A 26,546-nucleotide genomic window follows, 5' to 3' on the forward strand; every position below is an offset into this window, starting at 1 on the left:
TCCTGGGCTTCAAGAGCTAGCCAAAACTCTACCATTTAAATAATCAAGCCGTTTTCAGCTTTGATGTCATACTGCAGTGTTGTGAGCTATGCGGCAACCCAGGGGGGAGCTAACAGTAAAGTCAAGGCATTTTTAAGAAATTTACTTCTTTGTAATTAAAGTTGAACTAAGGTTACTTTCCTTTGAATGCTGAGGTGCTCCTTCGAATGAGAAAGCAAGGGGTGGGCTGACAGTGGTTGTACTCTTGTGCTAACCTCTAGGACTAGGATGGCTTTAGCTGGCCTATGGCCTCCTCTTGGATAAAGGAGAAGAGACTGAGGGCAGTTACTCCAGCACAACACTAATGTTTCTCTTCTTTGTGTGCTTGGTTTCCTTGACTCTTTGAAGGAAAGAGTCCCTTAGTCTTCTACTCAGGTTCACCTCCAAGGTCCTAGACTTCTTTTAGTCTCCTAAATGTCTTCTTCATGATGGTGAAGCATTCTACCTTCCATCTAAATTTGTGATTATTTTTCCCCAGCCAGTAACTATATACAGTCATTCCAGCCAGGTAACTATATACAGTCATATATAACTATATACATGACATATACAGTCATACATAAAAACATGGGATTCCTTTTGTTTTCAATTTCTTCTCAGTGAACCTGAATTTCAAAGAAGTCCGTCATTGTTCTGGGATTCAGATTCTCTCACTTTAACTGAGACCCAAGGGCCTTGATGACGCACTGAGGGTTTACAGAAGCCACAGTTATTCAAGACTTCAGTCTCTCGGTCTCATGTAAACCATCAGATTGACAACACTTTAAAAAAATGTAGGTGCCCCGAATAAAATTTCAAGTATACTTGACCACAAAATATCTGTGTGCTAACAAGTTTAAACAATATACTAAAGGTCACAAAAAATGATTATTTGTTGTCCATAAACTACACACAAAAGTTCAGATGTTCTCTTTGCCCCTTAAGAAATGTCTAAATTAGTTAATACTATAAAAAATTACTTGGAAACAATAATAGAAAAAATATATAAACTAGGTAATGGTACATGCTTTAGAGTCCTACAAACAGGAAACTGAACCCTGTCACAAAACTCAGTTTGCACATCTACAAATTGGACCTAATCAAAGAACCTCCCCAACTGGTATTATCATGAAAATTACCTACCACTTAATTGCCTAGTGTAGAGTAGACATCATGGTAATTCAATATATATTTATATCTCTACCTACATAGATTTATGTGTATACACACACACATTTTGGTCTCTTGTTTTCTCCAACACTTACAGTACCTTGGTAATTTTGTTATTTATTTAATTCAGAAATTCAGGTTGCCTGTTCCACTAGTGAGCAAAATCAATCTCAAGCTTAGCTGGACAGACAGGCGGAGTTAATCAGTATTCATTTTCTTTATTTTCTTCCTCCTTATACCCTCCTGTGCTTTTTCCATGTTGCCCAACATGAGGGAGACACCATCACTGTCCCAGCTCAATGACTGCCTCTCTCTCTTAGGAGAAAGCAGACTTTTGGGTCAGCTGCCAGCTTCCGCCTCCAAAGTTGAGGACAATTACCCACTCTGTGCTCTGGTGATCACGTCCTGCCAACTGGTGGCAGATGGCCTCTTCCCTGTCTTCCATGGCCAGTCTGGGCCACTCCACCCGCCTTTCCCACTCCCTCCCCCACTTTGGCAAACAGAACTTAGACTTTTAAACGCAGTCATTTTTTCCATAATCCCCTTCAGTGGAAAGGAGTTTTTAAAGTGTAGGTTTTTTTATTTGGTTTTGGTCTTTGCATTACATAATCAAACCACGTGGCATCGTGTCTGCCGCTGTCCTAACATTCAACTACTACATAAAAGATGAAGGAAAAGCAGTTATCTGAAAAAGAAGTTATCTCCTTGGGACACTTCTTTCCTATCCTACACTCAAGAAATGATGCTGTAATTTTGTAAAGCTAGATTCTAAAATGTAACTAGACATGAAACCAATTTAGTTTCCCTTTCAACTTTTAGTCAGTTTCAATATTATTACCTTTCCTCCAATTGCAAGAGGACAAAAAAAAAAAAAAAAAAAAAAAAAAAAAAAAAAAAAAAAAAAAAAAAGCCCGTATCTGGGTAACTGAGGCAGTTCCTTGCAGCAATGCTATTCAGCATTCCTGTCTCTGAGCCATATGCATGCTTAACTGAACCAAACTGAATATCTATACATATATATATCTATATATATATATATAGATAGATATCTTTTTCAAAGTTACACTCAAAGAGCAACGAATTTAACACACTTAATGACATCACTTTCAAACTATTTGCATTCAGAGACATTTCTGAAAATGAAAACAAAAACCTGTGAATTTTTTAAACTCTCCCCTTTCTTTATTTGAGTTATTTAATAAGATGTCATCGTAGACCTTTTCTAAGGTGTCCCCATTTTTTTTTTAACAAACTACCCAAGTTCCATCTTAAATATATTTGTGATGTTGCTTTTTGTATTCTCTTGAGCCTAGAAGAACACATATATCCATTTGTCTAGTGTTGAAGGGACAAAAATCTCCTATCTTCTAAGCTTGCTTCTCAGTTTCTTCTGAAAGAATACCAAATGGTTACGTGAAAGGTACCCTGGTCCCTCCATTTTAGTAGATGGTGACCTTGGGCAAATGACTTCATGTTGAAGTTTAGTTCTTCTGTAAAAATAAGATAATAGTAGCCCCACCTTACAGCACGTTAACTAAAGATCCAAGCATAATGAGCAGAATAAATACTTTCAAAAGTCAGTTGTTACTGTTTTTCTTTTAAGCAGAGGGAATCTGTGTTCCTGGAATAGGGTCAGGCTGGTAAGGAGCACTTACAAGGTAGTATGATTATTTGAAAATATCTCTGAACAGAAGATAATGATGGGCGAGATAGGGGCCTATTGTATAATAAACTAAGCCATAGGCTAAAAAATATATTAAGAATGAGATACTATTCTGCTTACAAGAAGGAAATAGGGATAGGGGAGGAAAAATGATAAGAAAATACTCCTTCATATTTGATTGTTGAGTCCCAACTATGAGCTGAGCACACAGGATATAATGGTGCATAAAACAGGTAAAAAAAAAAATAAAAAGTTAACCAAGTTATTAAATTCAGAATATAAAACCCTGTGTCAGATATGAACAAGATGACTAATAAAGAATGTCAGGGGCGCCTGGGTGGCTCAGTGGGTTAAAGCCTCTGCCTTCGGCTCAGGTCATGATCCCAGGGTGCTGGGATCGAGCCCCGCATCGGGTTCTCTGCTCAGAGGGGAGCCTGCTTCCTCCTCTCTCTCTGCCTACCTCTCTGCCTACTTGTGATCTCTCTGTCCAATAAATAAATAAAATCTTTAAAAAAAAAACAAAAGAATGTCAGATTGGAGGTAGCTACTTTTAATAGGAGGGCTCCTTTGTGAAGTAGGCATTGAAATTGGGATTTAAATGACAAGATATAGCCAGAAAAAAAAAAAAAAATGGAGGCAAGGGCATTAGAAGGAGGGAGTCTAATGTGCACACAAAAAGTCTTACAGCTGATAAATCTGGGGGCCAGCATGAGGCAAGCCAGTGTGGCTGGGCACAGTGAGCAAGGAGTGCAGGTGGGGGGCAGATGCTGCAGGGCTGTGAGGCCGCACACGGAGTCTAGATGCTGTGTTCAACCTGAGAGGAAGCTGCTGAAGGCTTCAGGCAGCTAGTGTCTTGGTTTAGTTCATTTGGAAAAGATCTTTCCAGAATTTTGTAGGAAAATAGAGTCCAGAAATCCAGGAGAGAAATTATATGGCCTAGACAAAAATGAGAACGTATTTATGGAGAGAAGAAGTCAGAGTGGAGCTCTATTTTGGAAGCATCGCCAGCACCATTGGCTGGTGGATTGGGCGGTAAGGGAGGGGAAGGTAGAGGATTGAAGGATAATTCCTTAAGCTATGGCAAGACTTGAGCTGTTCATTCAATTAAATGCCTATTTGCAACCCAGAGAAGGAAATACTGGAAGAGGTCTGGAGAGATTCAAATTATGGGGGCCCAGGGCAGGGGAGAGCAGGAGCGAAGGAAGAACGGAAGAGCGCAAGCACTTCTCGGGGCCTGAAGCTAGAAAAGGGGCAGTGGCCACATTAAGAAAAACAGTCAACAGAGTAAGCCAGGTGAGGCATAGTCTCTAAATGCTCCTTTTATTTTCAAGGTTTTAATAACATGAAAAGGCAATCCATGGTGATCCCAGACTAGAGCTCGGGCATCCTCCCTGGGGCTAAAGCAGACAGCGGGCGGCAGAAAAGAGAATTATTGAAAATTAAAGAATGAAGCTTTTTAAGAAACATGCTTGATCTTGTGCTATCTGCCGCTGACTCAACCAGAAAGAGAAAACCTCATAACTTAAAAGTTAAAGGGAAAAAAAAAAAACAGTGCCAAGACAATCCAATGAGAAGAAGTACTCTTTTCCACATATGGTGCTAGAAGAATGGGCTGTCCACCTGAAAAGAAGCTGGGCCCCTTCCTTACACTATACACACAAAAAAATTAATTCAAAATGAATCATATACCTAAATGTAAGAGCTGAACTATAAAACTCGATAAAGTAAACATGGAAATAAAATTTCATGACCGTTCTTAAACATGACACAAAGTGATCAAAGGAAAAACACAAATAAATTGAATTTCATCAAAATTTTAAAAATTGTGCTTCAATGACACTATCAAGAAAGTAAAACAAACAAACAAAAAAACGAACATAAAAAACACATCAAATAGGAGAAAAGCGTTGCAAAATATATCCAATAAGAAACTTGTGTCTACACCTCATAAAGAACTCTTACAACTCAACAACAAAAACAAACAAATAGGTCCATTGAGAACAGACAAAAGCTGTGAACAGATATTTCTCCAAAGAAGATATATAAATGACCAAAAGTGCAGAAAAAAATACTCAATATCATTAGCCAAATCAAACACAATAAGCTATCATTTCACTAGGATGACTATAATAAAAAAGGTAGTAACAAGCATTGGTGAGGTTATGGAGAAATTGAAACCCTCAAATATGGCTTATGGGAATGACAGCATACAGTCACTTTGGAAAACAGTGTGGCAGTCCTTCAAAATGTTAGACATATAGTTACATTATGACCTAGCAGTTCCACTCCTAGGTATATGCCCAAAAGAACTGAAAATACATGTTCACACAAAATCTTGTACATGAACACCCATACACCATAGCAGCATTATTCAAAATAGTCAGGGGGCGCCTGGGTGGCTCAGTGGGTTAAGCTGCTGCCTTCGGCTCAGGTCATGATCTCAGGGTCCAGGGATGGAGCCCCACATCAGGCTCTCTGCTCAGCAGGGAACCTGCTTCCTCCTCTCTCTCTGCCTGGCTTTCTGCCTGCTTGTCATCTCTCTCTGTCAAATAAATAAATAAAATCTTAAAAAAAAAAAATAGATGGGGCGCCTGGGTGGCTCAGTGGGTTAGGCCGCTGCCTTCGGCTCGGGTCATGATCTCGGGGTTCCGGATCGAGTCCCGCGTCGGGCTCTCTGCTCAGCAGGAAGCCTGCTTCCTCCTCTCTCTCTGCCTGCCTCTCTGCCTACTTGTGATCTCTGTCTATCAAATAAATAAATAAAATCTTTTTAAAAAATAGTCAGAAAAAGGGGAAAAATAGAAAATGCCCACCAAGAGAGGAAAGAATAAATAAAAGGGACATATTCATACAGTGAAATATTATTCATCCATAAAAATGAATGAATGCACCATTCACGCTACCACATGGAGGAATGTTGAAAAAATGTTAAGTGAAAGACCATGTATCATATCATTCTATTTATATGAAATGTCCAGAATAAGCACATGCATATAGACAGAAAGTAGACTAATTGTTGTCTAAAGCTTGGGGCTTGAGAGAAATGGAAAGTGAGTGCTAATAGCCATGAGATTTCTTTCTTGGGGTAATAAGTGTGTTCTGAAATAACAGAAGTGACTGTAGTAACGGTTGTACACCTTTATGAATATATGAAAAACCACTGAATTGTACACTTCAAATGGATGAAGGATATGGTATATGAATAACATCTGAATAAAGTTGTTAAAAATAGAGTCAAACTTTTTCTTGTAGAACGGTTAGGAAACTAGATGTTAATAATGATATGTTTGCCCACATTGAAATTAATATAAAATAATATACTGCCTTTTAAGCAAACCCTCAATTTTGTCACTTTACAGTAATTTGCCCACTGTCAATGTAAATAGATATTCAAGAAATATTATCTTCCATAAGGAAATTTTCCCAGAAATAGATAGTTGGCATAACAGTTTGGCACATCAGGCTGTTGGATAAACACAATCTCCTCATTTTTCCTTCTTCCGTATGGTATTTTAACTGCTTTTGGTCAGCTTCTTGAAGTAATTTCCCACCAAATTATTTATGATTGGATTTTTAATACATTTACATACAAGGCCTTAATAAATTACTGAAAAAGATGACTTTTCCCCCACAACTGCGCTTCTTGCTTCCACACTGACACAGAAGAACACCATGGCCACGTCTGCATGTAGGCTAGACTAGGAGAGAGAGATTCACTAACTTTTGGTCTCCTGGGACACAGGTAGAAACACTATAGTAAGGGCACCTGGGTGGCTCAGTGGGTTAAAGCCTCTGCCTTCAGCTCAGGTCATGATCTCAGGGTCCTGGGATGGAGTCCCACATCGGGCTCTCTGCTCAGCAGGGAGCCTGCTTCCCTTCCTCTCTCTGCCTGCCTCTCTACTTATAATCTCTGCCTGTCAAATAAAATAAAATCTTAAAAAAAAAAAAAAGAAAAGAAAAAGAAAGAGAAAGACTACAGTATCAGCCACTCGGCAGGTGCTCCGGGATGAAGCCCATGGCCTCTACAGTCATTGGGAAGAGATTAAACCAAGAAACGAACCCACTCAAATACTTCTGTGTAGAGTAAGCATCCCATCGAAATCTAGAACAAACGTCCAGTATTAATTTAGCAAGAAAAAACTTGGAGGTCAAATATGGAAATGATTACCTATTAACACAATTATAAAAAGGAGAGAAAATGGTCATCATTAAAATACAGCTATAGTTAATATAGATACCATGTTCCCAAGATCTAATAAGATCTCATAAATATTTTTACCAGAGGACAGAATTTAAATTTCTCTGATCATTTTCTAATTCTCATCTTAAATTAGCTAACTTAGAAAAGTTGGATCTGAACTTTGTGTCACTCATCTATTGGTGTTGAGATCTTAGAAAGTTTTTTAAACTTTTGAACCTAACTTCCTCATGTAAAAAAAACCAAAAAAAAAACCAAAAAAAAAAAAAAACCAAAAAAAAAACCCCAATATTTAACTCGTAAGAGTGGCAAGAATTAAATCAAATAATTCTTTGGAATGATATATTACCACAGTCAGCACAGAGTAGTACAACAAAGTAGCTATTGTTATGATTATTAAATTGTAATTTCTGTACTACCAAAACTGACTGGACTAGGGTAACAGCAGTCTTGCTACTTAAACTGAAAAATCAAGGAAACTTAATATAATCAAAGAGAACATGAAGGGTAGAATGACTACTCAGCTGAGAATATGGGAATTTATACAAGACTGGCCACAATGCCCTCTCTGGAAGCCATTTTCCTCCTCTGTAAAATAAAATGATCTGTGAGGTTCCTTATTACTTTTATAGGATAAGGGGAAAAGACTTGTTGATTTCCATTTTCCTTACGCTATTATATATTTTGTGTGTGTGAGTCTGAAATAAAGGCAAATACACACACACACACACACAAACCCCTTAATTTCAGACTCACACTGATTTCTTCAAACTCATGTTTGGAACAGAACAATGGAGACAATAATTGCAAACACACACAAACATGAATGAACATATCTTTTAATGGATTTAACTCTATAACCTTAGGAATAAAAAAAAACCTACCACCACCCATCCCTTGGTTATTAAAAAAAAAAAAAAACCAAAACCACTTTAAAACAGTCTGGAGTCTACATGAATGAACAAAACTTATAAAGCCCAAAAAGCCAAAGATTTTATGTGATCCAGATTCCAGATCTCTCAAACGTGGAAATAATGTACCAATTCATGTATTATGTTTCTAACCACATCTAAAAATAAAGACACTCACCTCTCACTGAGGACTTTGGTCTTTGTAATTTTTACTATGAGAGATGGCGTCTATATAATGTATGTGACAGGTATTGAGAAATGCCAAAAAGTTACTTCTTTATTGCTATTTTTATAAAATAGAAAATAATAGCTTGAATGTGAAACATATTTTGAGTTCAAAGAGCCCTTTCAAAAGTAGAGTATTGGGTGGCTGGGTTATGGACATTGGGGAGGGCATGTGATATGGTGAGTGCTGTGAAATGTGTAAGCCTGACGATTCACAGATCTGTACCCCTAGAGCAAATAATACATTATATGTTAATAAAAATAATTAAGAAAAAAAGAAAGTAGGGTATCTTATTCATATTGTAAGAAGCTGTATTCATTTAAAATCTTGTTGAGATTCTAAGGAAAAAATATATTCCTTCTTTTGATTTTGATTTTAATGTTAAAGATAAAAATCTGATTTTATTAGGTGAATCTTAGGGTCCTATTTAAAAGTAACTTTCGATATTTATTTAGCCAAGGAATCCTAAAGATCTGTGCTTTGCTGAAAGGGTATGACTCTAATTGTTAATTTCTTTAGAGATACACTGCGTTTGCCAGAAAGCTGGCCCAGGTTCACAGACAATTTATTCACACAAGGATCATTGTCCTATGCAACAGAAGCCAAGTGGTTAAGTATGAGCCATTCTCTTTCTTTTCACTGTGGACCTTTTATTCTGACCCTTTCGGTATGGTTTCTCTACATTGTTGCTGGTTGTCAAGATTCTGTGCTCTTTCATATTTTCAAAGGAGCAACCTGAAGATGAATCTGAATTTGCAAATGCCATGGAAGCGAGAGTTGTAAAAGCTCAAAATTCAAATATTTGAAAAAGAGGGCTCCCAATTATTTGGAGGTAAAAGGAGATGGTAATTCTGCACTTTGAAGGTGATAGTGTTTTCAGCCACTGTTCACATGCAGAGAGCCCTTGTGCCGGTTCCTTCTGTGTAATTCCATCAGTCACCGATAGAGGGAGCCTACAACCCACCCGCTGCCTGCAGTCCCTCTGCATGACTAATCCATCACCACCTGTTCCCTTCTAAGCATCATTTAGACCCTTGAGGCTCTGTGTTCCTGACAACCAATGAAGAGACACTGCTGGTTGCAGGAGGAGACACTCATTTAGGAGGAAGCAGTGATCAAATCTACTGGGGTTCACAGGTTCACAACAATGGGCTGAGCAGAATGGGTGAATGTAATGTTCATGTTGACTGAGAAGAGGGGTCATTTATGGCTAGGATTTGGACTTCCAGCATTTAGAGAAGTGAGGGAATGCAATTGTGTAAATTACACTTTTTTTTTTTTTTTTTTTTTTTTTTTTTTTTTTTTTTTTTTTACACCAGCACACAGATCATCCCATTCTTTTCCCACGGAGTCCTTTTACATGATTTGATTTTCACACATCACATCAGCTATGGGAGAAAATGATGGAAAATCACATTAACTAAGACTCATTTGGGGTTCTAACACATTAGAAATGATGAGGTGCTTCTTAAAGAGAGGTGAGTTGGTGACAAGTTAGACACACTGTGACGGTAGACCAGTGGCATTCCTTTACATGGTTGCCACGCGTACTTGGGTGACATCAGTCTGCAGACATTCACATCCACAGTCTCATCTGACAGTTCCAAGATGTGATGTTCATTTCACTGAGGAAATGGGTACTGCAGGCATTAGAGAACCTAAGAGAGAGAGCAGAATCAGGATCCCATCTGCCTAACTACTAGTTCTGTAAGTGTTGGACTGCTTCATAAATGGACTTGATTCGTGTTTCCAGAGTATTCAGTGGAACTCACTCTCGGGATGTTCATGGAGATAATGAACCGTACCTCCTCAATAATGAAATCTAGCCTATAATATCTAGCTCAGAGCTGATTATTGCGGAATGTTTAACAAACCAAATCAATCACTGAGTTTGAGTCAGGTTATAGAATAAGTGTAACACTTGGGGCTCCTGATTTTCACCCCAGAACCTACTCATTTCTAGATCATGACAGCTCTCTATGTTTTCTCTTCTTTCTCATGCTTCCTTCTCTACTTCCTCTCACCCTCCCTCCCTTCCTTTGACAAATATTTATTAAATGACTATGACATGTCAGACAGTTTACAGGTGCTAGAAATAATAGGATGAGCAAAAGCAGAGTTCTAGCTGTCATGAAATTACATTCTTGTGAGAGAGACAGACATTATTTATATAAGAAAAATGCCAAGAAATATAGGTCATGGACCTTCAATAGTGGGTTAAGATATAGCCTGGGAGGGAGAATCAAGTGTAAGTTTCTTTGAAGACACAATACTTGCAGTACTATCTGAGAGATGAGTAGGAGTTATCTTATGAATCTTGAGATGATGGGAAAGAACCATTTAAAAAAGAAAGAATGACATATATAAAGATTCTATCACTAAAGTATGGCACATCTGAGAAACTGAAAGAAAGCTAGTGTAGTTATACTTCAGAAGCAAGGGGGAGAAGGAAATGCATTGGAACACTGGGTAGTCTATATGGGGGTCTGCAAGCTGTGAGAAGATTTTTTTTTAAATAAGAAGTAACTTGATTGAATTTTAATATCAAGACACACTCCATATATGGGAACTCTATGTACTTCCTGCACAATTTCTCCCTAAACCTAAAACTGCTCTAAAAAATAAAATCTCTTCAAAAAATATGTGTAGAAAGGAGGAAGAGGCAGAGTAGAGTTTGAGACAAGCTAGGAGAATAGTGCAGTTCTCTAGGACAAAGAGGACCAGGGACTGAACCCAAGTGACCTCTAGAGGTTAAGAAGCTGAGGAGGGACAAGCAATGGTGACTGGAAGCCACAAGCCACGAAGTAGGAAGGAAACCAAAAAAATGTGAAGCCCAATGAATAGATCAAGAAAGGGGGGGCGCCTGGGTGGCTCAGCGGGTTAATGCCTCTGCCTTCAGCTTGGGTTATGGTCCTAGGTTCCTGGGATTGAGCCCCGCATCAGGATCTCTGCTCAGCGGGGAGCCTGCTTCCTCCTCTCTCTCTCTCTGCCTGCCTCTCTGCCTCCTTGTGATCTCTGTCTGTCAAATAAATAAATAAAATCTTAAAAAAAAAAAAAAAAGAAAGGGGGTGATTAATGTGTCAAATGATCTGATTGGGCAATTATGATGAGGACCGGAACAATCATTATCTTTAGAAAAAGTAGAGAGCATCGATAAATACGGAAAAGTCTGGTGGAGCTGGATGGGGGGGCGGGGCACAAGTATATTGAGGCAAAGACAGGAATTGGAGAGAGTGTAGTATGGAGTCTAGAGCAGTTTTGTTGCAAAAAGAAGTAAAACATTCAAGTGGATGGATAATGGAAAAAGTCTGGTTGAGATGATTTTTTAAAAAAATCAGAATAAGGGGCGCCTGGGTGGCTCAGTGGATTAAGTCGCTGCCTTCGGCTCAGGTCATGATCTCAGGGTCCTGGGATCGAGTCCCGCATCGGTCTCTCTGCTCAGCAGGGAGCCTGCTTCCCTCTCTTTCTCTCTCTGGCTGCCTCTCTGTCTACTTGTGATTTCTCTCTGTCAAATAAATAAATCTTTAAAAAAAATCAGAATAATAACATGATTGTTCCTATTTTTAAAACTTTAGCATGTATGAGATTAATTTATTTTTTTAAATAAAAATGCAAGTTCCCAGGCAAGTCCCCAATGCAAGTTGTAGGCTTTAAGCCTACAAGAACAATAAATATGGAGGACAAAACTACAAGCAAGATGGAAATAGTACAATCAATAGATTATGGTTCTTGAAAAGGTTAGACTAGATAAAATTCTAAGGCAGATGAAGGACAGGATTTAGGAAAAGAAACAGTTCTTATATTATACTAGAGGGAAAGAGGACCAAATGGCAGATGCAAATAATTTTGTATGTGAAAAAATGCAGATTTGAACTGCATGGGTTCACTTATACATTAATTTTTTTCAATAAATAGAGTACTGTAAATTTATTTTCTCTCCTTTCTGATTTTCTTTCTTTTTTTCTTTAAAGAATTTACTTATTTATTTATTTGACAGAGAGAGTGAGAGCACAGGTAAAGGGAGCAGCAGGCAGAAGGAGAGGGAGGAGCAGGCTCCCCACTGATCAGGGAGCCCGAAGTGGGGCTCCATCCCAGGACCCTGGGATCATGACCTGAGCCAAAGGGAGACATTTAACCAACTGACCCACCCAGGTGCCCCTCCTTTCTGATTTTCTTTAATATTTTCTTTTCTCTAGTTTACTTTATTGTATTCCCATAACACATAAAATATGTGTTAATCCAGTGTGTATATTATTGGTAAAGCAGTTTTGGTCAATAGTAGGCTATTAACGGTTTTGGGGGAAAGTCAAAAGTTATGTGTGGATTTTGGCTGCATGGGAGTCATTGCCCCTAATCCCCACTTTATTCAAAGGTATACAATATTAGGAAATTGGGGTGATTTTCATAAAATTAAGTTGGCAATAGGTTATTTGTGGGAGAGAGCGGCTGATCAAAAATAAAACACAAAATAAATCAACTCTCCAAATGATAATTGATTTGCATCGGTTATAACCGTATCAGAATGAATTATTTGTCTTTCAAAGAACCCATTATGACACATCCCAGCCCCTAGATTAGAGCCAAGTAACCCTAAGCACAGATCTATCATTATCTCCCATGTGATTCCTGTAAGCAAATGACACACCAGAAATAATGAGTCACGAGAAAGACAATGTGATTTGTGCTGAGCAGTAAGCCGTGCACTATATCACACCCCACACCAATTGTTTTCCAGAAGCCTTAATTGCCTGTCTCCGTACTCTTTGCTCCTCAGCACTGTGAGTGGCAAGTTGGTAATTCACTATAGGAGACTTGAACAACTAGATGGAATCTATCGAACCCTCCTTTTGGCTTTCTCCCCCTGACTAGACGCATTGCAGTAGTAGTTAATGTGTTAGTATACCACTTTCAGAAAGGAACTTCGTCCCAAATAAAAATTAGCCTGACTTAAAAAACAAAAGATAAGAACAAAACTGGGGTACCCGTCAAGTCTATTTCTTGCACGTAAAATGTCAAAAACAAACCTAGAAGCAAAATTAAGGAGAAATTTAAATTCAAGGAAAACTTCCAGGAAAGAGTCGCTGGATAGAAAATATTTGTTCTTTCTCTGGATGGCCTGCATTTCTATTTCATTTGTTTGTAGCTAATACTTTGATTGCTCTATTATTCAGGATTTCTAATATTTATGAAAGAATTAAGTAGAATTCTAGATTGTGGCTTGATGTACATACAGCAAGGTCTGAATTTTTGCTTCTTTCTTTGAGTCATAGGGTGGGGCTCAAGTAGTTCAGTAATAAACACAGGAAGGGTTTGCCCCCTAAAAAGAGAAGGCTCTAGAAGAAGAGCGATGATTTGTCTTCTTTTGGACCCTGTTATGGGCTGAGTTGTATTCCCCCAAAATACGTATGTTGAAGTCCCAAGTCCTAGTACCTCAGAATCTGACCAAATTTGGAGATAGGGTCTTAAAGAGGCAATGAAGTTAAAATGAAGTAATGAAAGTAGACCTTAATCCAAACTGATTACTGTCCCCTACAGGAAAAGGAAATTTTAGGGCATAAATGGATGCAGGGGTAAGACCCTAAGAAGATACCGGGAGAAGAGAGCCAACCATAGAGCAAGGCATGGTGCTTCAGAAGAAATTCACTCCTGCTAATGCCTTGATCTTGAACTTCTAGCCTCCAAGACTGTAAGAAAATAAGTTTCTGTTGTTTAAGCCACCTGGTCTGTGGTACTGCATTAGATAGTCCTGGAAAACTAGTAAGTACTTTTTCTACCCACTCCTCTTTCTTATCATAGACAAAAAATGCTATTTCAAAAGCATGTTGATGAAGTAGGAGTTCATGGGAAACCCTTTTGTATGGGGCCAGAGGATCCTTAAAGCAATGCCACTTCAGAGTAACAATCTAGTGACTGTCCTCTAAAGTTGGTGCGGGCTATTAGACTCAGCTGGTTGATGCACTTTGAGTTAATATGAAAGTTCAAATTCAGGTTTATTGCCCTGATGTGTGAAATAGCATTTGATTAGCATTGAATTGTATATTCTCACAAAATTAGCTGAGTGCCTGTGTGAGGATAGCCTGGTGTCTGAATGCTGCCAAGTTCCCTAAGAATCAGGGCTCCTTTGAATTGATGCTGTAAAGGAAATAGCCAAATGACTAGCTCTCCAGGACCGCCTGGAATCACACAGGAATCACACTGCGTGTCCCACTACTACCTCTTTCTGGTCTCAGAACTTCCTTCATGCTTTGCCAATATTCCTTCAGCCTGAAATTCTTAATCCCTTGTCATCTAATGAAAATCCTGTGGTGTCTTTAAATGCCACTGGCAGACTCACTGCCTCTGGGAAGACTTCCTTGATTACTTCAGTTCACGTTGACTCGCCGCTTCCTAAATTGCTGCTGCATTTAGAACCTCATCTGAGACAACTCAGTATCCAAGCCAGCTTTTATCTATGATACTCTGCAGATAATTTCTCCAAAATACTGCTTCTTTCTAGTGAACCTCACTCAGGTCAGTCAGAGGGCTAAGAGCTCCTCATGCTCTTATCTTCTCCCGTCCTCACCACAGCCTCATGAGGGAGCATTCTTACTTCACATTTCCTATGAGGAAACTGGTTTAGAGCCTCAGCAACAGGCTCCAGAGGCAGAGCTGGGAGCTGATTCTGGCTAAGTCTCGTAGAGATGTCTACATCTCTGTCCTCTACACTGGCTTCTAGGATGGCCCCCACTGCTGTCCTTTTCTCTATCACCTACCAGTCGTCCTGTCTTTAGCATCCCTCCTCCTAGGTCACTGCAAAACGGGGCAGTTTCTATGTGTTCTTTACTCCTATACACCTAAAGCAAATAGTTTGGTATTTAGCAAAATCTTCAGCAAAGTGACTGGAATAAATTGAGGTTTTATCACTCCTGGGTGGTTCCCATTACGCTGGCAGCTTCCTTAGCTAGGGTGTAGGGATGTCAGCAGGTTGGACCATACATGTCTGCAGGATCCAGGATCTCTCAGGATTGCCATCTGGACCCTTCTAGGCCTAGAGTGATGGGACTGTAAAGAACAATTTTTAAGAATGGCAGCATTTGAATAATGAATAGGGCAAATGAACACGGCAGTGAATGATGAACAGACAAAGATAACGTGTTTCAAAGGCAGGAAGGCCCCCAGGCCCAAGGGCCATGGCTGGTTTGCAGATGATTCTTGAGATTTCACTTATTAAAACATTCAGAACCACTGCAGCTCAGTTTTCTATTAAGAAGAAGGAAGGGAGGGGGGAAGAGGAGGATGGAGAGGAGAGGAGGAAAAAGAGAAAAGAGAAGAAGAGGAGAGAAAAAAAGAAAGGAGAGGAGGGGGGAGGGGAGGGGAGGGGAGGAAGGGAAAGGAAGAGAAATACGAAAATGCCTTCCCTGGTTCGCTGAGCGTTGGCACAGGTCACGCGATACGCCAGTGTTATCCTGGCTACAAGCTTACTTCCCACCCCTAATTATCGGTCCCTGTTCTGCTGCACATTCGTTTTCCTTCTGCTACATTTCTTCTCCTGAGAAGTAGGATTTCTCTTTCTCATCCCCTTATCATTTCTAACGTATCATGTATCCTGTCCACTGGCCACCCACTCCCTCAGAAACCCTCGAAGGGCCCCTATCACAGAGAGGAAGTCACCCCGCAGAAGCTTTATTTTCCTAATAGCCACTGACACTTGTTTAACACTTCACTATTTCCTTAGCATGACCCGACTGCAGAGCCCTTTTCAATTATTGGATAAAAAGACAGGTAAACACACACAGCCTGCAAATGCATAATTAAAACAATGCCACAAAGAAACACGAGGGAGGAAAATCACATTTATGCCAGCAAATAACTCGTTAAGAAACAACCGCGGCCACTGGGGTATGGAAAGACACTCCTGGTTTTAGTGCTAATGAAGGATGCAAGGATGAGGCAAGGCAGACGGCTTTTTTAAAGAGTACAGTCTGTGAAATTCATGAACTTCTCTGGTCTCCAGCCTCCTTCAGTGTAGAGAGAAAGCGCTGATCAAGTTCAATAATTCACCGCTGCAGGGCTTTTAAAATTTTGATTAATCCAGTGCAATCATTCCATAGATAATAAAAAAAGAAGCCTAGTTTATTCATTAATTCAACAGACACACGTTGAGCCTATACTCTATGCCAGGCACTCTGCTAGGCACTAGGGATAGAATTCAAGAGCTTCAACTCCATTGGGGAAGAAACAGCATACAGGCAATATAAGAAATGTGAGTCCCCAGGACAGTGGAAGGGAAGTCAGAATACACTAGCTTTTTTTTTTTTTTAAGATTTTTTCTTTATTTATCTGACAGAGATCACAAGTAGGCAGAGAGGCAGGCAGAGAGAGAGGAGGAAGCAGGCTCCCCGCTGAGCAGAGAGCCCAACGAGGGGCTTGATCCCAGGACCCTGGGATCATGACCTGAGCCGAAGGCAGAGGCTTGACCCACTGAGCCACCCAGGCGCCCCCAGAATACACTAGCTTTTCAACCTTTCATCTCATTTCTTCACTTGTCCTCTTTGTTTCTCTTAATTCTTAGCCTTGGCCTCCATGGGATCTAGTCAAGAAATCTACCCATTTCTTACTGTTCTTGGTATAAGAAAACTGTAGCATGTGGTGGTTTGCTGGGCTCAGATGGGTGTGAAGCCCGGCTTGAGCATTTATTAGAATGTGTACCACTGCTCACCAGGAAGGGGAATGGCATCAACCACAAGCATGGTCACATCTTAAATGAGACCTTGTATATAGAGCCTGGCATGCATTAGTACAGGGTCAGACACCTCCTTAAGTCAACTTCAGCTGTAAATATGATAGCAGTGTTTCTTATGGCTGGTGTTAAAGAAATCTGGTGGTTAGGGGTAGAGAGATGTTAATGAGTGGTAAAAGAAATAAACTACCCTTCTGAGAAAACAAGCTCATTAGTTCCCCCCGTAAACAAAGTAGTGTCATTTTCTGTTAGATACTTAAATTTTTGAGATGCTAGCGTATATTATAAAATGGTGAGTTTAGAAGATACTTTGAGCTTATTTAATCCTGCAAGGGATGCTTCCCAGAATAATTAATGACTCCCTGAACTTGTATAGACTAAAAAAAAATAAGGGGGGGGGATTTTTTTTTTTCATGTGGACACACCCAATCTCTTATTAATGGTATTCATTTCTTAAAAAGTCACATAACAGTTCAGCTCTGGGCAGAATCTGGAGTTCTAAATGAGCTAAGACAGGGTTTACCTAGAGAATTTTGCTTGGGTCACTAAAATTTTTTAGATTCATCATGATTAGGGAAAAAAAAGTATTACTAAAAAATGAAGCTTCTAAATAAAACTATTGGCAAACAGCTCTTGAATCATGATTTTGAGGCTGTGGGTGATGCTACGGCCTGGGGAGACAGGCTGTCTCAGAGTTCTAATTCTGGCCCTGGCGGCACCAGGGGGGATTAGTGATTTATATTCGTATCTTCAGCCTCCTTTTCATAGGTTTGCTTTTCTTATCTAGCTACAGGGGTCCATAAGCTCCAGCCTGTGGACCAAATCTGGCCAACTATCTACTTTTTACATTTTTAAGTGGTTGGAAAAAATAAAAAGAAAAAAATATGCTTTCTTGATATTTGAGAATTATATAGAGTGCCAAATTTTGGTGTCCATTAATAAAGTTTTGTTGGAATGCAGTCAAGACCTATTTGTTTACGCTCTAATAACAGAGTTGAGTTATAACCGAGACTACATGGCCTGCAGAAACCTAAAAATATTTATCCTTTGCTCCTTTCCAGAAAACGTTTGCTGGCCCCTGACCTGGCATACAGAATGGATACTAGAATTAAATGGGAATGGATGAACGTGTCTACCGACACTGTGAAAGAGCGTTCCTCAGTAGACACTCTTCATAAGTGCGATCATCAGACCATACCCCAAATCGGTTCATAAATGCCCCAAACGCCTTCTGGTTGACATGGCAGTGACCAGCATTTCAAGGGATCACACACATTTTAAAATGCCCTTTGTATCATTTTAATAGCCTCTTTCAAATTTATTTTTAAGGCATTTTAAGTAGGATGGGAATTTTGTAGAAAAAATCCCACTTTTTTTTAAAAATAAAAGAATACATAGTAGCAAAAACATGCTGATTTTCAATCATTTATTTAATTCATGTTCAGAATTACTTGTGTATATAGAATTATGTTTTCATACCATAAACGACTCCTACTCACATTCTTTAAATGATTTCCACACATTAGCTAAGAAAAAAATAATACAAGCTTCAAGACTGCCTACAGACTTTGGCAGACAGAAGAAAAAAAAGAGAGAGAGAGAGAGAGAGAGAGAGAGAGTGTGTGTTCTAGTTGCCTTTGGGTAACAAATATAATTGCATGAATTTTAACTTACAGTACTAACACAAAAGGGGAAAAAAGTGTTAAGATAAAGATAATGTCATAAAATTAAATGTATTAGCAGCATATTTAACTAATGATTAAGAAAATGACCAACTTTTACGCCTTTTATGCTAAAGTACTATTAAAATATCTCTACATTTTCACACAAAATAGACACCAAATACTGGCTTACATTTTTTTAATGGCAGCAAATTAATACAACCGATGACTTTATTCATTCTAGGAAGAATTGCAAATATAGACACAGTAATACAGACAGATAAACTATCATTACTGCTGTGTCAAATAATTATCTCAAAACTCAAAAACTGGCCAAGCTTTTTTCTTTCTCAGAGACACCGAGGACTATCTCTCAGAATAGTCTATTTCTCATATGGCTTATTCTATAGTGTGGCTGCCCTGACCATCTAAATAGGTTCAAGTTTTGGTAAATTAAAAATTATACAGTCTCCAGACCCATGAAATGTTGTATCTTGGAAGAGTTCTTTTGTAAATGCATAAAATAGGTCCTGGAGAGTTGCAGAATCAAGGAACCAGAAGAAAAAAAAACAACTAGGTCAGGGAGATAAAAGTAAAAACTGTTTAACTATATACCATGTGGTTACAAATAATAGTAAAAAGTTTTGTCACATATATGCATGAAAGTATATAGATGAAATCGATGCATAAAAACATAGAAATAAATAGCTAAATACGGAGAAAAAGATCAATAGATTGACAGATAAATAAAAATTAATAAAGTCTCTGAACCCCACATTTAAGCTATGGATTTTAATTTAGAGTCCACAGTTGGGTTTCAGGGAATCTTTGAACACCGCCCCCCCACCAAATTGTTTGCAGTTTTGGTAAGTCTTTACATTTCTCTGACAAAAAGATGCAAAACGCAGCTACTGAATTGTCTAAGTACCCATGTTCTCTCACTTTTCACTCATACAAATCCTGAAATTTACAGAAGCGATATGCAATTGTCAGAGGGTACTGGAAATAATTAGTATAGTCCCAGCTAACGGCAGGATAGATGACACCTTCTCCTTTTCTGAAGGGCTTAATTTCATTTCCAGGCAGATGAAAATCACTTTGGATTACCCTTCAAAATTTCTCTCTCTCTCTCTCTTTTTTTTTTTTTTTTTTCACTTCCACAGCTGTCCCTTCATCTCTCATCCCCTTTTTTCCTGTGTTTACCTCTTTTCTTTCCCTGGAGGAGGGAAGACGATAAAACCTCCCAGTTCTAGTTATTACTGATTTGGGGCACTGGGCCGAGATGGAGCTTTGAGAGTCTGGAATATTGGTAATTGCCCTTGACAATCATAATGAGTCTTCCCCTGGATAATACCTCTGCAGATCGGTGTACCACTTCCCAACATATGAGTAATATTAAGCGTGCTTGCTGGTGGCTAGACAGTGAAGGGAAATTTGGCCAGCATGTGGAGGGAGTTTGTGAAGAAGCTGAGACAATTTTAGCAAAGTGAGTTCGATAATGAAGAATGCTCAGCCCCAGTGTGCAGCAGTTTTCCGTAGGAAAAAAATTACACATGCATAATCCTTCTTTGGTACAGTTATTCACGTATAATTAAGGCAACTGCAGGCAAGGCAGCTTTTCTCCCCAGTTTTGCATGACAGTGTAGTTATGACCTCAGAACATACATTCGAAAGAACTGTAAGTGGGCACCTTTCTCTAGTCCTGTTTTTATGATGGGCTTCTAAATTACACAGTAATTTATTTTAATTATTAATTAATTAATTAAATTAATAAATATTTTAGACCTTTCTCTAGTCCTGTTTTTATGATGGGCTTAACCATATAAATAATTGAAAATAAATGAAAATGCCCACTCTCACTTCAAGTGCCAAAACTCTTAATACAAATATATCTATTTCCATTAATAATAAAAAATTTGCGTGCTCGAATTTCAGAAATCAGGCTCCAACCTCTAATATCTCATATTTTAAAGCTAGAATATATAGAACTTCATTTTGATTTTCTGGAACTTTACTTTTGTAAAGATAAATCAGTCACACACACACACACACACACACACACAAACACACACACACACTTACATATGCATTCACTGGTAGTGTTAGCTATTGGACCTTTGTCAAATTATTTCACTGTGCCTCAGTTTCTTTATCTGGAAATGGAGATAACAGAGCTGGTCTCCTGGAGCTGTAATAAGGATCAAGCTAAATGATACAGGTGCAGAGCCAGGGACATTGCCGGGATCCAAAATGCTAGGTACACATGAAACTACAGCTACTATAATGGATACGGTGCTGCTCTGTCTAGATCCCAGAAGCTGGTATGTTGGCAGCTGATGACTCACAGAAGATTTCATGGAAATTCCTCTCCACTACATCAAGAAGCTGCTTCACCTGAGTTTATTTGTCTCCCCTTGCCCCATCACCAACTAGACCAGCTGATGCCAAGAAACTAGGTCTGGCTCCTCAGTTTACAGCCATTTTGAGGGGCATCCCAGCTCTGGAGCTCCGTGCAGTGTCAGCAGAGAGCTCATTTGCAATGGTGTTGTGGGCCAGCTACTCTCTCTGCCTGATGCTGCTTTTCTTGTTTGTCACAGATGAAACATCTCCAGAGAGCATTCCCCAATACATGGTTTAAAAAAAAAAAAAAATCTATCCATCCATCCATCTATCTATCTACGATGTCTAGTATAGTTAACATACACTGTTATATTAGTTTCAAGCATGTAATGACTCAACAATTTTATACATGACTCAGTGCTCATCCAGGATAAATGTATTCTTAACCCCCTTCACCTGTTTCACCCATTCCACCACCTACCTTCCCTCTGACAACCAATTTACTCTCTGTTTAAGAGTATTTTTATTTTATTTTTAAATTTCTTTTATTTTTTGTTTATTTGTTTGGTTTCTCAAATTCCACATATCATACGGAATCATATGGTATTTGCCTTTCCCTATCTGACTTGTTTCATTTAGCATTATATACTCTAGATCCAACCTTGTTATTGCAAATGACAATTTTATTCTTTTTATGGCCACTATATATTTTATAGTATATAGTTTATATATTAGTGTATGTATACACACACACACACGTCTATATATATATATATATACATACTAGTACCCACACACACACACACATATACTGACATTGGGGTTGCTTCCACATTCTGGCTATTGTAAATAATGCTGCAGTAAATATAGGAATGCATATATCTTTTCAATCCCCAAAATACCTTTTACATCAGTCTCTATCACTCTCCGTCAGAGTGTGTTTTTCCAGAATCCAATCTAAGAGCACAGATAAATATAGATAAAAAGTTGTCTTTCCATTATCCTGAAATTGCTGCTAGGATCAAAATCTGAAGAAAAAACTGCTAAAAACCCCCATTCTAAGTTGAAAACCACAATGGAAGTTGTACCTAACCACATCCCCACAAGGCTTACAGAGAATGCATTTCCAAGAAGAAACCCAAACCCCATTTTCCTGCCCCTGACTATGACAACAGGAAGGTTAGGATAGGGAAAGTGCCTCTTAGAGAATGGTTTTCAAGATAAACCCTAGTTTTTGAAAGGGAGGAAAATAAATTTTCTCAGCCATCAGAACAAACTGAGAAAGCACCAGAGAGTTTCTGGTAAATTCTGAAGTGTGTTAGAACTGTCACTCACACCTTCTCACATGAAGCCTGGCAAGCCATTCAAAATGCGGGGTCTGAAGCTCATGCTTCATGGAAAAAGGGGCAAGCTGACAGCGTTGAGGGAGACAGCAATAGTGAAAGAGCCTACATTATCCCTCCTTGGCAGACCAGCATACATGAGTTTCCTGGTAGCTGAATAAGCTTGAAGAAAGCAGCTGGCCTTGGGCCCTTCTGATGGTATCCCATCTAACAGGACCATGCCTAAGATGGAAAATTCTACCATGTGAAGCAGATTTCCCATTCTAGGGCTTCTGAATAATCTACAAAGGTACTCTAGGAGCAAGTCAACTTTTGGAAAAGGGGAATCATAACCAGTCAGTGTTGAGGGGCTAACCCCTGTGTAGGTACACTGGTACCTTCTTCCTTCTTTCTCTTGGTGGCATTATCAGAAAGGAAGGCAGAGAAATAAGACCGAGAATGGGAGGAATTTCCCGCCACCTCAGCCACTAGAGCTGAGGTCATTGCTGCACTAGGGGTTGGTAAGATCTTACACAGCAGGAAGTAAGAGTTCAACAAGGCCAAGTTAGGAGTAGCTATCACCAAAAATAAAACCATTTCATAGGACTGGGAGTACTCCATAAATCTGGTAAACATACTTCCTTCAAGAAGTATTTATTCAGCACCTTGCCTTATACTGTACCAGGTGTTAGAGACACTATGATGAGAAGAAAGAGGTGGCTTATGACTCTATGGAGTACACACATCCTTGTCTCCTTTTGCCTGCCTGTGTCTCTGAATCACTATGTCTTCTTCTCCCTCTGACAGACTATTCTTCAAAGAAAGTTAAGACAGCGTCATCCATTAATTACTGTTTTTTTTTTTTTAAGCAACATAAGGAAAATTTTCCCAGAACACACTTTGAGAAGCAAAGAGACTGACTGCATTTTCTTACTTCAAGTACTATACATTAAATTCTGCCAACATTCCTTTCTCAACCACATTTCCCAAAAGCTTAGCACTTGGCCATAAAAGTTCAAGTCTAAAATTTGGCATGCCTGACGGCAAAATCTTCAAATTTGCCAATTTGGCGAACATCTCCGTTTTGAATAACGAGTGGAGAAACAGGAAAAAACCTGGAGTGAAATGTTATAAATCATGGCATTATTTAGAGACAATTCATTTCATGGGATAATAGCAGGTTTAAAAGAAATTAACCCTAAACTATGGTAGATCTGTTGTTAGATAGATTTTTTTTACAAAAATTAAAAACCTGCCTAAAAATATAATATACAAATTTAAGTAATACACAAAGATCTGAGACTTTCAATTCTATTGAAAAATATTTTTGTATTATTTACACATGACTATTACTTAATTTCAGAGGACATTTTAGATTTAAGCAAAACAAAAATGACAAAACAAAAACTGCTATGTACAAAGCATATATTGATATATATATATAAATTATAAAGAATTATATACTATAATATCCTGTAGTACAAAGAATTATAAAGATATATAGTACATACACTGATAAACTGTTTAAATATATATACACACACACACACTCACAAATGTGTGTGCATATATATGGTACGAGAATATTTGGCAAAGAGCTTTTGGGAGGCTTTTGTTAGTTTTGTTGGAAATAATTACAGGCTTGTGGGATTAAAAGATTTAATCCTATCCATTGATATACCTTGGGTAGCTGGGATTGAGGTATTTGTACATAAAGGCAGAATCATGTTGGATCTGTAAACATCATTTGTAGGATGGATTTTCAAAAGTGGTGATTGAGAGAATTCCACAGAGAAAGCGAGTAGAGAATCAATACATGCTCTAAGACTCTGCTGCCAGGCAGGACTGAGGAAGGTTCTGTCCAAAGCACCGAGCACATTGCTGCAGTCCTGCCTGTTTCCCTCCGTTTCTGAAAAATGAAAACACTCTTGCAACTTTCCAGATTCCCTGTGTCAAACTACCACGCACTTGGAATAAATAGAAAACATCATCTTACCATTCTCATTTGCAAAGAGAAATCAAGTGTAGTTAGTAATCCTAATCTGCAAAAATTGGTTAAAAAATCATGTGATCCAGATCCCCACATTTTCATACAAGTACAGAAGCATCTGTCTGGAGATTCCATCTTAATGTGAGGTGAGCACAATAAAGCCCCGATGACCACAAATAATGGCGCAAACACTGGATTCCCAAGGCGGCCATAGTGTTTTCCCAAATCCCTCTTTAAAGAAGCATTTGGCACAATTCTCTTGTCACTCCTTAAGATAAATCAGAATTATAAAGCCTAATTTAGAAGCTACTGTATATTGTATTAGTGATTCAGGAAGCATCTTTTCAAATGAGCTATGGGCATGATACGTTTATTTTCATGATGACTGCAGCAAACCCAAATTTCTTTGAAGAATTTTTTTTTTTTTAAGGGACAACCTTCAGATTCCACTTCATGCAGCCCAAAACTTCTTAGACTTTACTCGTCAAAAGCCATTACGTCATATGCCCTGCATGTGAAGCATATGACCTAGAACAACATTCTTAGAGGGGAAATTGTTTTTTTTTTTTTTTTAATTAACATATAGTACATTATTTGTTTCAGAGAGGTACAGGTCTGTGATTCATCAGTTTCACACAATTCACAGCACATAACATCCTCAATGTCCATCACCCAGCCCCTCCATCCCTCCTATCCCCCTCCCCTCCAGGACCCTCAGTGTGTTTCCTGAGATTAATACTCTCTTATGCTTTGTCTCCCTCTCTGGTTTAGAGGGGAAAGTTTTGAAACTTCCCAGGCTGGAAGACACAGTTGTCTCTAGAACAATCTTGATAATATCCACTTGTGTTATATCAGAACACCTCTACCAAAAGATGAATCTCTACACGTATAGTAGATGAAGTGGAAAATCAGACCTTAACACCATGTTCCCTTAAAAGCCAATTGGCACTAATGTTGCAAATAAATAGGGAAAGATATTTCCTCTAGTGATACTTCAAAGACTTTGCAACATCTGGAATTTGGTTCCATACAGTGTATTCCACTAAAAAGTAAGTATAAAAAGATTTTAATGGGGCAAACAGGATTCAGGTTTCTTACAATGTGCTCTCCCTGGGGGAAAACAAATAACACAATGCATCTGACTAACCTTTCTGCACTTCAGCTGCATTAATTAACGTGTAGTCATGGATTCCATCATGAGCCAGATGAACTCAGTGCTACAGCTGTTTCCAGTGAGGGGGAAAATAGGCTTCCACATTTCAGATTCCCAGCATTTATATATCCAGGGAAAAATGTTTTATTGGCTGCCTTTGTGCCAGCATTATTGATATGCATTACATATTAGTCATCCAAATAAATTCACACACACCCTAGACTGTGATTAAATCAGTGTCAGTATCACATGAACTGGGTTAGCCAGAGCCAATGCCATAAAAACCACGTTCCTAACCCTTTTTCTTACCTCAAGGATTAAGGAAGGGCTAACAAACTGATCAAAGAAGGAGATCATGACCTTGAAAAAAGTTGTTGTTGAGTGAGTCAAACATTTAAGTGGCGATAAGGTACTCTGAGAGAGAAGGACGAAGATGACTAGAAAAAAATGAACAGATGTTGAAGAAATTTAACTGCAGGATCTCATGGCTTGGCAGAGACATTCTCAACGCTAGAAGCCAAACATGTGGAAGTGGTTGGCTGGGAGCAAAGCTGAGGTACAAAACTTCAGTGCTTGATCAGTCACTGAAAGAGGATTTTTGTTTTGTTTTATTTTTAGAGCAAAGGTTCTGTTAAGATGCAATTTGTGAAGAAATATGACGGTGAATCAGCTGGGCAACGCATTCCACCTGGAACACCTTGCCAAATTTCCTATCACAGGAGCACTGTAAAACTAATTTTGTCTCCAATAGTTCTTTATAAATGCTGTGTCATGACTGCTGGTCAACTCTGGAGTCTCAGGGACAAATGGATATCCAATAGTCATAGGGCCATGTGTGTGTGTATGCACGCATGATCATTTATAGTACAAACCTGAAATGATTACCCATGTAAATAATACTAACCAAATTGGGCACTTGCCTTGTCAAACTAATGTTCTTAGCCGCAACTCAAGCAGAATAAAAGTTGTGCGTCTTCACTTTTACCAACATGGAATGGCAGTAACTTAATCAAACCAGAGAACTATCTTACCTGGAACTACTTCAAAAAGGAATTTTCCTGGGCTCTCCTCATTGCAGGGATGCTCAAGAACTTTATTTCCAGGCAGAAAAATAGTACCCTGTGAACACAAAGGCCCCAAACATCAACATCTTCAGAAAACAAACACTGAATATCATC

General features: G+C 38.8%; 1 protein-coding gene across 5 annotated transcripts in view; it reads right to left on the reverse strand.

The window, feature by feature from the left end:
- The window catches only part of ARHGAP24 (Rho GTPase activating protein 24), a 508,913-nt gene that overhangs the window by 253,002 nt on the left and 229,365 nt on the right, over positions 1-26,546 (reverse strand). For 3 of the 5 annotated variants that reach the window (XM_045079402.1, XM_045079401.1, XM_045079403.1), the window contains one exon: positions 26,400-26,487. In XM_045079402.1, the coding sequence (XP_044935337.1) occupies positions 26,400-26,487 (88 nt within the window). Of the gene's footprint in view, positions 1-26,399; positions 26,488-26,546 lie in introns of those variants that run through there. The other 2 variants (XM_045079406.1, XM_045079407.1) reach the window with 2 other exon arrangements.

Source organism: Mustela putorius, unplaced genomic scaffold (assembly GCF_011764305.1).
Source record: "Mustela putorius furo isolate JIRA1106 unplaced genomic scaffold, ASM1176430v1.1 tig00000382_pilon_pilon_pilon, whole genome shotgun sequence".
NCBI classification, from domain to species: Eukaryota; Metazoa; Chordata; class Mammalia; order Carnivora; family Mustelidae; genus Mustela; species Mustela putorius.